Raw genomic sequence first — 11,199 nt, 5'->3', positions numbered from 1 at the left:
TGTTTGCAAGGGTGAGGATCAGTAACCATGTCCGCCCTCCTTCAAGGACACTCGGTGTGTAAAACGGGAACACTGCGGGAAAGATATAGTCGATGTATGACATGATGTAACTTTGTTCCAGCTCCGTGGGGAGGTTCGGTAGAGTTGGTGGTGCCACATCTTGCAGTAAGGGGTCGATGGCGTGTTCAGAGCCAGGGGATGTGGTGAAAGACCTGGATCGAGTGCCGTTCTGGCGAGACGTCGTCTGAGATGTATCTGGGCTATTCGCGTGGTTGTCCGCCGAAGTTTGTGCCGGACGGGAGGCTAGGTGAGCGGGAGGATCCAGAACAAATAAGTTGGCAGGTATTTCATGGGCGTCTCCGACGATGCGCTGCAAGATCCTCCTAGCCCTACGCCGCTTGGCCCCGTTCCGGACTTCAACCTTGAGTTGGTCGGCCATAGCCTGCTGTCTCACGCCGCCGTCCATCCAGTCCGGAACCTCCTGGCCGGAGTAGCAAGTGATTTCCAGGCCGGCACAGACATGGCACACGGGGAGTGATTCGTCGCATTTCTTGTGGCGTAGGCGGCACGTCCAGCAGCTCAACGTGCCCCGGGGCATTGTTTCGTGTTTCTCAGGTATCGGGTCGTTTTTTCCCTATATTTTCCGATAAGGTAATTCGGTCTTGCGCAAGATGACAGGATAAGCTGAAAGAGAGGTGAGGTTTTCCGCGCGCTTGACCTTGGACTCGGACGATAGGTCTTAAAGACCCGCTCGGGGCGCGGCCCGCCTCAGTTGGGTCCGCGCGCAAAAGTTTCCCGCCCGGAATGGTTTCCGCGCGGGATTCGACTTGGGCGCCGGACTTCGAACATAGCGCGGCGGACTTTGGCATGTTGTTGGACAACTATCGCAACTATCAAGTTGGTCAGCGGAGCAGAAACATCAATCAATGCGGAGATTCGTTCATGTTAAAGCGTCGAGAAACCCTGATGTGAGTCCTACTAAGACATTCAGCAAAGTCAACACGTCTCATTCAGAATGGCAGGCAGCAAGATTCTCGTTCTTGGGGGCACAGGGCCGGCGGGCATCTGTCTGTTGCGGGAGCTCATTCATCGCGGTCACGCGACTGTTGTCTTCGCCAGGAATCCCGCCAAGATACCCCATGACTTGGCTTCAAGTCCTCTGATCGAAGTAAGTGTTGAGAAAGGACCTGGTACTCTTTGAAGTACGAAATCAGCAATGACTTACATTCTCAAAGGTTGTCAAAGGCGAAATGAGCGACTCGACCGCTTTGTCGTCTGCAATGGCACAATGCTCAGTCGTGATTTCTCTTTTGGGCCCAGATATCAACAACACCAAGATCGACCCATCGCTCTTTGCGGACATTTACCGGTCTTACGTGTTTCCATCAATGAGGAAGCATGGCGTCAGACGCATTCTCGCTATGGGCACACTGTCTATCAAGAAATCCGAAGACCATTGGACTATGTTTCAAACCATGGTTACCACGTTCATGTGTCTCTTCGCTAGTGCCATCTACGGCAACATGCTGAATCTTGCCAAGGCATTCGAGAACGAAGCTGACGGTCTTGATTGGACGGTTTTCCGCATCGCACAGATCCCTGGAGAGTCTGACGAGGAGGGTTGGAGGAAAGACAGAGAAGAACAACTTTTCACAGGTTGGATTGGTGAATCAGGTTGGACATCCTCTATGAAGAGAGGAGCGTTGGCGAAGTGGCTTGCAGATGCCGCTGAGGGTAAGGCGGATGGTTGGATCGGGAAGATGCCGGCTCTGAGTTCCTCCGCGCCCAAATAGATACATAGTCGTTCTTCGCGACTCGTCGTGTGAAGCTAAGTATATCTCGTCCACAATCTACGAGGATGTTCATAAGAATGAATTACAAGTCCATACACGTGAGCTGTCAAGCTATAAAACGACAAGGTTCGTAGTTGTGCTTACGAACATTCAACCATGATGTTACTTCTCCATCCATAGTCTCTGAAATTCAGTTCAATTTGATTGGTCCGTCAGACTTGAGATCAGGTCTGCGGATGCAACAACAACATGGGCTTTAGCAACTAACCAAAAGAGTTGCGACTTCTGAGCCTTAGTCTCGGGGGCTTTAGCTCAAGCGAGTCCGTCAAGGCAGTGAAGCTGATGAATGCAGTTGCGAGGGCTCATTTCGGATTCGTGGGACTGCGCTCATGTCCGCTGTGAGCGAGGTACGAATGCGAATACGACTATGGCTTGGCTGATGGCCGCCTGTCTCTTGGCGAATTGAAGTCAGCTTGCTCTAACCCAGAAGCGAAGCCCGTCTGTTCCGAATCCGAGACTAAAACCCTCTTTAAGAAGCTGATGCGAATCCCGTAGAAAAAGTCTGAAATATCTTCATCATTTCGAGCAGATTAACAGCTAATCATTGCCAAAAATGCCGCAACATCGCCCGGTTTTGGTTATCATTGGTGCCGGTAGCATGGGATTGGCCATCGCACGCCGGCTCGGTCCGTCCCATCACGTCCTTATTTCCGACTTCTCCGCGACAACCCTTTCCGCAGCTGAGGATTCATTGCGATCCACCGGCCATTTCTTCTCTTCTCAAAAGGTCGACATCACCTCCAAAGACTCTGTAGAATCATTCGCGGCGACTGCAGCCAGTCTCGGTACGGTTCAGACAGTCGTTGTGACGGCCGGTGTCTCGAATGCGGCGAACGACGCCAAATTAATCTATTTAACGAATCTTGTCGGCGCGTCTCTTATCGTCGAGACTTTCCTCCCGCATATGGCTCCGGGTGGCTCTCTCACAATCATCGCATCTGTCGCAGGTCACTTAAAGCCTCCGAATGCTGCTCTTGACGACCATTTCGCAACTGCTCCCGTCTCCGAGCTTCTCAATCACTCTGAGCTCGATCTTGCTGGAGACCCAGGCACTGCTTACTCCCTCTCAAAGCGAGGTTGTATTGTTCGTGCCCGGTACGCCGCCATTGCTTGGGGTCGCCAAGGTGTGCGGATCAACACCGTCAGCCCTGGCGTAGTGATGACTCCGATGATTGGGCAAGTTATGCAGTCAGCCCAAGGGGCTGGATTGCAGGGCATGATCGATGCTGTACCGCTCGGTCGCATCGGAACGCCGGATGATATTGCCGGCGCTGTTGCGTTTCTTGCAGGGCCGGACGCTTCCTACATCAACGGGACGGATTTGGTGGTTGACGGTGGTTCCCGGCCGACTCACCGATGGCGCGGGGTTGGTGCGGGGCCGAGTGCTTCCGGATAAATGGGGCCGTTTCGCGGATGCGTGCGGAATTTCGGCGTAGTTCCGGGTGGATTATCGGCATTTCGGTATATCGGCGTTTCCCCGTCATTTCCCGGGTCGATGACACGTACATTACAAGGCCAACTGTTTCCGAACATCTTTTCTCCGACTTCTCTCCATTCGAACATGCCAGCTCCGCCGACAGCAGCCACATTTTCGATAAGAGCCATATGTCAGCATGTATTAAAAGAAGCTTTGGTGTATTCTGTATAGGTACAGACAACAAGACGGCATTTTGAGCATTATGCATGTTTCGCTATCGCAATCTTCCATTACGCTTTTTGTTTTCTCTTCGTATCTCATTGACTCAGGTGCCAAAATTTACCGCCATGCTCGCACAATGTTACATGTGGATACGGAGTTCGGCACTTCACTCCTGGCATGAGATGACAACTGCAGTGCATTGCTGTCACCTCAAGGCCAATCTCAGATCAGATGTTTCCTCGGGAACAAATAATCATCAAACCGCATCTCATTCCTTCCAAAATTCTTTTCCGCAGTGCGCGTCTTTCGAAATCCCACGAATCATGCTTTTGCTGCTGAAAGTTGATGCAGAGAAGAAGGGCAACGCGCCAGATACCCTTTCTGCAAGCTATCCCGCGCCCCAAGCTTTCTCTCGGCTCAAGCGGAGGTTCTACGTTGCAATTGACTTCAGTTCTGGCTGTATGTTGACTTTCTGTTGCCCGCAAAAGCTCAACCCCGCCTCCAAGCGAACTGGCCACGACGAATCGGAGTTTTCTCTCCTGACGCATAACATGACGACTGTGCTTTTGATTTTACTACTGCATTTCGATCCCACTGATTACGAATTCCATATCACCGCACACGATGTTGTGGAACCTCTGGAGATTCCCAACTTTCTCCAAAGCAAGTTGAATACCTGCGCCCTGCTGCATCGCCTGGGTGTGACGAAGTAGTTGGCTTTTAAGCAAAGATTGTAATGTTCAGTTCAAGGCCTCATATCTTGAACGTGCAAGGAGCAATGCGGGACACTTGAATCCTCCAGACAAAAAAGCGATTCGCAAGATGAGCAAGGAATACTGCGATGACGATGTGGTAGCGGATGTGGCAGCTGATTTTCTCCTCGTTAAGTGTGCCAATAATGAGCCAACCGCTCGATCGAATCCTCGCGTGTGATTCTTACGCGTCAAGCGCGGCACAGTGCCTATGCAAGGTGAGGCATCGCGGGTTGTGACTCGTATCCTGCCTTGGACACATCGTATGATCTCGAAAGCTGATTTTGCGTCGTCATTTGAATCCTTAGAGAGTTCTACAGTAGCTTTTCAATGCCCAAGTTCTGCATGTAATACCATGAGAGGAGGCATTCTACAGAAGTCAAGCTTCTCACCCCGCTTTGATCCGCACCGGGGTCCCTTCTCCTTATCTGAAGGTTCACAGACATCAGCCCAGTCGCTTCCTCTCGCGATTCGCTCAGATATGAAGACGTACTCCCTGGAGATTCTCAACGCTAACCCGAAGAGTTCTCTGATTGACGGCGTCAACCTGTCGGGTTGGCCGAAAGACGCTTAATGTTTCCCTACGACGCCCTTGTCGTCGGGTACACTTGCGCGGCCCGTCCGCTGTCGATGATCGACGAACTCTATATTTGGCTTTGAGTTTCTTGGCGGTCTGAAACGGAGTCTTTCTGATCTTGGCATCCAATACGCCGGGTATCTCATATCCATTCAGGAGCAAGTCAATTCGGCCTCCGTGTCTGCAACCTGTGGCCAGCCCTGTGTTAATCTGAAAATTCCAGTGCTGGTCGGGTTGGTTCCACAACACGAGCATGTGAGAAAGTGGGCGAAGTTGAACATTGGTTTTCTGGGAATTCCCTTGCGACTTGGAACCCGGCATCCCTTAGCTGGCCTTGCGAAAGCTTTTTGCTAGTTCGGAGTCCCCCGACCCGTGAAAGGTTTGGTTTCCCCCGCGCTGTGCTCGGCCGATGCCGTAATTTCAGGCGCACACTGCGGTATCTCCGAGCATGGCCATGCGGCTCAAAGTTGAGGTTTCAATCAGATCTCTTCCTGGAGGATGGCAACATTCTGCGTTACTTGGCGAGTTAAATCGACGTTCTAGACCCCTTCCATCTCCGGCACTTACTACTAGCCATGTACTGGGCATCGTGATGTCAATAAATAAGCCGTAAATTGGGCTCCATTCAATTTCGAGAAAGGGTCCTAATGTCTGTTCACAAGTCCCTTCAATTCTGGTCTACACAACAAGGCTGTTCTCAGAAAAGGGTCTTTTATGCGAATATTTGATGACAGCCACCCACAGACAATGTGAAATAGCTTGGAAGAAACGAACCTATGGGATGTGGATATCTCGGCCTCCCGCACCGCACGTGCGCCGTGGTGACGGGGTATTTCTCCGAAAGAGCCAGAAACATTGTGACACCATCTCAATGCTTCAGGGATCATAGGACCAGATTACCTGCTTACATGTGAAGCTTGATCTGGTTCCGGCGAGGCGGGGGCCCAATGGTGGTGCAAGCACCCTCATGTTCCTGAAACTATGAGCACAAAAGTCTGCGATACCCCGCGCACGTCCGGGCCCTTCGAGCCATGTCGGGAAGCTTAATAGCCTCACTGTTTCTGTCTCGTCGCGAGAGCATGTTTGGATACCTGCCACATCTCAAGAACCAGGATACGATGTGTGTGTTTGGCCCGTGACGCTGCAATACTGGGTTGTTGGTGGTTTAGTGTTGAGTTGGGCAGAACATAAAGATCATCCATTTCCTTAGCTTCAACCTTGCGCGTTAGTTTCGTTCGCCAGTGTGCCCGATTCGCCGTGCTGCTGTCTTTCATTCTCTACACCTATTCTGTATATGATCCGGTGCTGGACGCCTGTTTCCTACGACGTGCCACAACCAATCAGTTTGACCAAATCAGCCATCAAGATGAAGGCAATTATAAACCTCCTCGCGATGCTCGCCCCGTTGGCGCTTGCCCATGACATGCCGCCGCGAAGCATGTCGACTTCGGAATTCCACCAAGCGTTCATGGAGAGCGGTATTGTACCGGAGGTCATGGGCTCGTTCGATCCAATGGTCTCCTTCTACACTGGATACATGGCCAGCGACGGCGACAAGGCACTGATGATGCCCGGTTCGAAGCTGAAGATGAAGGAAGTTAAGATGCCGTTCGAGTTCAGCGTGGAGAACATCAGCATGGCACAGAACGTCACACGCAACTCTCGGTTCATTGTGCTCATGGTATGTCCACGTGCTTGCCTCGCGTCGGCGTTTCCCAGACTTGAATGACTAATTTCCATAACAGATTGGCCCCGACTCCCCATCGCGCGAGAACCCGACTGAACGCAATATGAGACACTATCTGGCTGGAAACTTCACCGTCGAGCAGACCAAATCCGCAATTCTGTCGTCTGCCATGATTATGACGAATTCGACACCCGCTTTCAATGACTACATGCCACCAGAGCCCAAGTCAGGAAGTGGCATGCATCGATACATTTACCTGCTCTACGTTCAACCAGAGAAGATGAACAAGATGGGATTCGATATGGCGGGCATTGACATGAAGAACCGGAAGAACTTCAACGTACGCCTGTACCCATCTCCGCACTCACAAAGCTCCTGCTGACTTTCTGCACAGTTAACAGCCTTCCGTAAAATGGCTGGCCTGAAGCGCCCCATTGGTGGTACGTTCTTCACACTGAACATGGCCAAGGAGGGTGGAAGCGGAGGCGGAGGAAACAACAACGGTGGAAACAACGGTAATAATGGGAATAACGGCAACAACGGTGGCAATGGCAGGAGCGCGGCTTCATTCATCACTGCTGGATCTTGTGTCGTCTTCGTGGCTCTGTTCACGTCGATGTTTATCTGGATGTAAGTGGATTCTGGGAGGGTGAAGGCTTTGGCGAACTGTGCCCGGAGAGACTCGAAACAACTTCAAAAGGGGGATAAAAAGGAGATAAACGCGCACCACTGTACGTTCACTAGGGTAAACCAGGACTGAGATACGATTAATGATTGCATATCACAATACCTACCAACTGATTGTATGTGAATGTCTCCCGAGGCCTCCGCCACTATGGCTCACTGTCTGACCCCCGATCAGTGGAGATTCTGCAGCACTCGCTTCAGCTCAGCTGCTTTCGACTACTTCGAACTCGCCTGTAGTTAGCTTCAAAGTTGCTGAAACAATAAGAGGGCGTGCGCAACGATAGTTCCTCGGAAGTTTGACTGGTCTTTGCTTGGAGAACTATTGCCCACCACCACCGAAACAGACTTTTCTGTCTGTCGGCATCATTGGACGGTATGTTTTCGATAAAACTAGGGACAAAGCACATCGCAAAACTTGATGGAATCAGTTAATTCCTATTGTAAGATCCGTGTTGTGTTGCAACCGTTTTCCTTCAAAGCTTCTTCCATCATGAGTGCCACAAGTCAGGTCCAAAACTTCAAATTAGTACCAGTCGAGCCTTGCTATATCACAACAGTGGCGTCCTACCTACAACGAACAGTGCCTTAAAGTCATAATGGATTTCTAGCTTCAGATGCAATCTCTGACCGCTGCTAGTCCCATTTCCGGGCTGGCCGTTGCACGCCGGCACAGTTCCGGACCGTAAGTGGGGCTTCCCGCCGATCAGATCCGAAAGAGTGGGGCGACCAATCCCGTCTTCGTGCTTGCGACCTGAAGACCAAGACAAGTACTCTATCGCCTCCTAAAATCGCAAACCTTTTTAGAAAAGTTTCAGGCGTCATAACTGCTAAGACTTCCCGCTAACAATGTTGTTTTCAAGTTATGGCACAGTTTGGTTTTGTTGATAAAATACCCAGCGGTGGCATAGACTTGCTGAAAGTCTGTTATGGAGCAGTAGTTGGAAACAAATGAGACTACCAGAGGCTTCCACCAAAGTGTTAACTTGCTTGCTGGGTTATTTCTGGGCCCTGAATGAACGTTCCCTCAGACTTGAGAGAATCCGAAGCCCACGGAGGCGGATGTCGGCGATGGACTCCGATCTCCGGCAAATTGCCCCGCATTTGGCCAAGACATCGACACTTCTCCACCCGAGCCGGAAACCGGGAAGAAGTCCGAGTGTCCGTCATCGCGCGAGTAACGCTGATTTCTACTGCAGACTCTTTCACACGAGCTATGTTCCTACGGCGTTTAAAGGGAGATACTCGGGTGATTCCTTCACCTACGGGATTGATACGTCAATCTCCGATTTGCTCGTCTCGGAGGTTACATGCGGCAATCGTGCATTCCATGCAGATGTGCCAGACAGGCCGGGTCCGACACTGCGGGGCGGCGTTGGTGAACTCGAGCGAACATCAATATGCTCTGACGCGGAATGGTTGTTGGATGGACCCAAAAACCTTGAAGAATTTTCTCTTCGAGCTTCGCCATCTAACCTACTCTTGCGCCATTAATCGCAGGCGGGGGGTTATCTCGTGCTGTGGAGTCGTGACAGGGTATCATCATGATTGAGGGGTCATCGCCGGTACCTGATCGGCATCAACCTCTTATCTGCCGAAGTGTATAAATGGAAAGGAAAACCATCTCCGAGAATATCTTCTCTTGACCTTCCCCAGTGTTCTGCACTTCTTGAGGTTGCAAACATCGAGTCGTGTCGGGGTCACCTCTCCTCTTCAGCATCATGTTACAGTTGTCGACTCTGAGAACGCCTTGGCTCAATGCCAAGATCCTCACCGGTTTTCTCTTGGCATCAACCACCCTTGCCAGTCCACTGTTTCTCAACGACACGCTCACCGTCCAACTCGAGTCATACGGTTCGTTCACCGGAACGACGCTGAACACGACGACGTCGGGGGTTCCGCTCTCAAAATCTGTGGACGTTTGGTATGGCGTTGACTACGCAACTCAGCCTATTGGAGACCTGCGATTTTCACCGGTGGGACGGCCTTCGCCTTTCAATGGCACGCGCGACGCCACATCGTATGGAAAAGTCTGCATTCAAGAGCCGGGTAACTCCAACTTAGTGACTTTCATTAAGACCAATATCGAGTATGGTGAAGACTGCTTGAACCTCAACGTTTACAGACCGTCCGGGGTCAGCTTTGAGAAGAAGCTACCTGTTTTGGTTTGGATCCATGGAGTATGTTTTTTCCCTTAGCCATCAGATCGTGTGATGAGCTGTTTGAGTTAACAACTAGTGTAGGGTCTCTTCCGTAACTCGGCAGGGATTACATGGGATGGCGCATCTTTCGTGGCTTCGTCGTCTGAGCCCGTCATCGTCGTCACCTTCAACTACAGAGTCCGTCAACCCCAAAATTGTGGAGTTTTGGCTACCAACTAACACGGAAATTTAGCTTGCCGCCCTGGGGTTCCTGGCGTCTCCTCTCCTAGCTGATATCGGCTTGGTCAACTTGGGTCTGCAAGATCAGAACCAACTTCTACGATTCGTCCATAGGCACATCTCATCTTTCGGCGGCGACCCAGCTCGAGTGACGTTAGGAGGAAAGTCAGCAGGTGCCCACTCCGTCGGCTTCCACTATCAAAACCCCTTCACTGCGGGAGAGGAACTCTTCCATCAAGCCATCTTCCAGTCAGGTGGCCCAACTGGACGATCATTCCCCAACGCCTCCGATCCGGTGACCGTCAAGCAATACGAGCAGTTTCTCAGCAGGGTGGGCTGCCAAGACAATGGCGTTGCCGAGGACCTGTTGTCGTGTTTGAGACAAGTAAATGTTGAGCTCATCGAGAAGACGTCCACCGCCTTGTTGGCCGAGTATCGCTACAACGGGACCCATCCCTTCCAGCCCGTCTCCGACGCAGTCATCATTCCGCGTCTTCCTTCCGCAACCTGGGACTCAGGGTTGTGGAACAAGCTCCCGGCCCTGACGTCCTTCATCACCGATGAAGGTAGTCTCTACGCACCCACTAACCTGACTACGGATGACGAGGCCTGGGGCTGGCTCTCAAATCTTTACCCGGGACTCGATGGCGGCGATCGAGAGACGTTCTCGCGGCTCTATCCCGATCCCGAAACCAATCCAGACTCGGTTTACGCCGACGCCCGAGGACAATCGGCTCAGTTTACTCGGCTGTCTGACGTTTACGGCGACACATCGTACATCAGCTGTTCCCAGGAAATCGCCTCTCGTCTGTCGGCCGAAAACATCCCGGTCTGGAAGCTTCATTGGAACACCAACGACAGTGTCACCCCCTACCTTGGCATTTCTCATGGAGCTGACGTTCCCTACGGTTGGGGTGAGCCGAAGACTCAATACCCTGAGGCTGGAAAGGTTCTGTCTTCGTATTATGCGAGTTTTGTTGTGACCGGTGATCCCAACAACTTGAAGGCGCAGGGAGCAGCTGAGTGGAGGACGTATTCAGACGCAGGATCGGACGAACTTGGCTGGCAGGTCAATGTTAGTCCAAATGGAACCTGGATTGAGAAAGATAGTATCAGAAGGGAAGCGATGGAATTCTGGAGGGCAAATCCGCTGAAGTTGGATCATTAGATCATCGTTTGACGTTGTACATCAATCTAACAAAAGCCTACGCTAATTTTCACTGGGGTTTTCACTGAGGCGTTGTATGAGGAAGTAGCGTCGGCTATTTGATCATTTGTTATCATTTAGTCTACAATCTGACCAGGGCTGAGTGATACTCAAGGTGGTTCTTACACCCAGTCAACTACTGTATCTCAACGACACAATCAAGCTCCATATTTTCACAGGACCGTTGGATGTCAGGGGTGCGAACAGTAACAAGTCCCACGAATTCAAACCTCTTACCTACCGGCCGCAGAACGATTCGTTCATCGAGGCCCTCAACCGCGTAAATGTGATCACCATGCCTGGCAAGCAGCGCCGCCGCCCCGAGATGGCCTTTCATTGTGGTTATCAGTCGTATTTGCGATATACCCCGCACAGTTGCAACGGCTCTTGCCAATCGTTTGTCGTAGTCGCCATTACGG

At 51.5% G+C, this 11,199-nt stretch overlaps 4 protein-coding genes across 4 annotated transcripts; all 4 read left to right on the top strand.

Moving 5' to 3' along the window:
- Nucleotides 1–1,015: 1,015 nt before the first annotated feature.
- Nucleotides 1,016–1,793, top strand: CkaCkLH20_09282 (NmrA family protein; the record flags this gene model as incomplete). The annotated part of the gene is made up of 2 exons (XM_038891997.1): nucleotides 1,016–1,168; nucleotides 1,236–1,793. The coding sequence occupies 2 exons, from the start codon at nucleotides 1,016–1,018 to the stop codon at nucleotides 1,791–1,793; spliced, it is 711 nt and encodes a 236-aa protein (XP_038742580.1).
- A 613-nt stretch (nucleotides 1,794–2,406) lies between these two features.
- Nucleotides 2,407–3,249, top strand: CkaCkLH20_09281 (uncharacterized protein; the record flags this gene model as incomplete). The annotated part of the gene is made up of 1 exon (XM_038891996.1): nucleotides 2,407–3,249. The coding sequence occupies one exon, from the start codon at nucleotides 2,407–2,409 to the stop codon at nucleotides 3,247–3,249; it is 843 nt and encodes a 280-aa protein (XP_038742579.1).
- Nucleotides 3,250–6,187: 2,938 nt separating this feature from the next.
- On the top strand, nucleotides 6,188–7,142 carry CkaCkLH20_09280 (ov-16 antigen; the record flags this gene model as incomplete). The annotated part of the gene is made up of 3 exons (XM_038891995.1): nucleotides 6,188–6,502; nucleotides 6,567–6,848; nucleotides 6,903–7,142. The coding sequence occupies 3 exons, from the start codon at nucleotides 6,188–6,190 to the stop codon at nucleotides 7,140–7,142; spliced, it is 837 nt and encodes a 278-aa protein (XP_038742578.1).
- Nucleotides 7,143–8,913: 1,771 nt separating this feature from the next.
- CkaCkLH20_09279 (para-nitrobenzyl esterase) lies at nucleotides 8,914–10,741 on the top strand (the record flags this gene model as incomplete). Its single annotated transcript, XM_038891994.1, has 3 exons — nucleotides 8,914–9,372; nucleotides 9,436–9,531; nucleotides 9,587–10,741. The coding sequence occupies 3 exons, from the start codon at nucleotides 8,914–8,916 to the stop codon at nucleotides 10,739–10,741; spliced, it is 1,710 nt and encodes a 569-aa protein (XP_038742577.1).
- Nucleotides 10,742–11,199: the final 458 nt, after the last annotated feature.

The sequence above is a fragment of the Colletotrichum karsti genome, assembly GCF_011947395.1.
Source record: "Colletotrichum karsti strain CkLH20 chromosome Unknown Scaffold33, whole genome shotgun sequence".
Classification (NCBI taxonomy): domain Eukaryota; kingdom Fungi; phylum Ascomycota; class Sordariomycetes; order Glomerellales; family Glomerellaceae; genus Colletotrichum; species Colletotrichum karsti.
The sequence above is the reverse complement of the archived record's forward strand: the minus strand, read 5'-3'. Positions and strand labels throughout refer to the sequence as shown.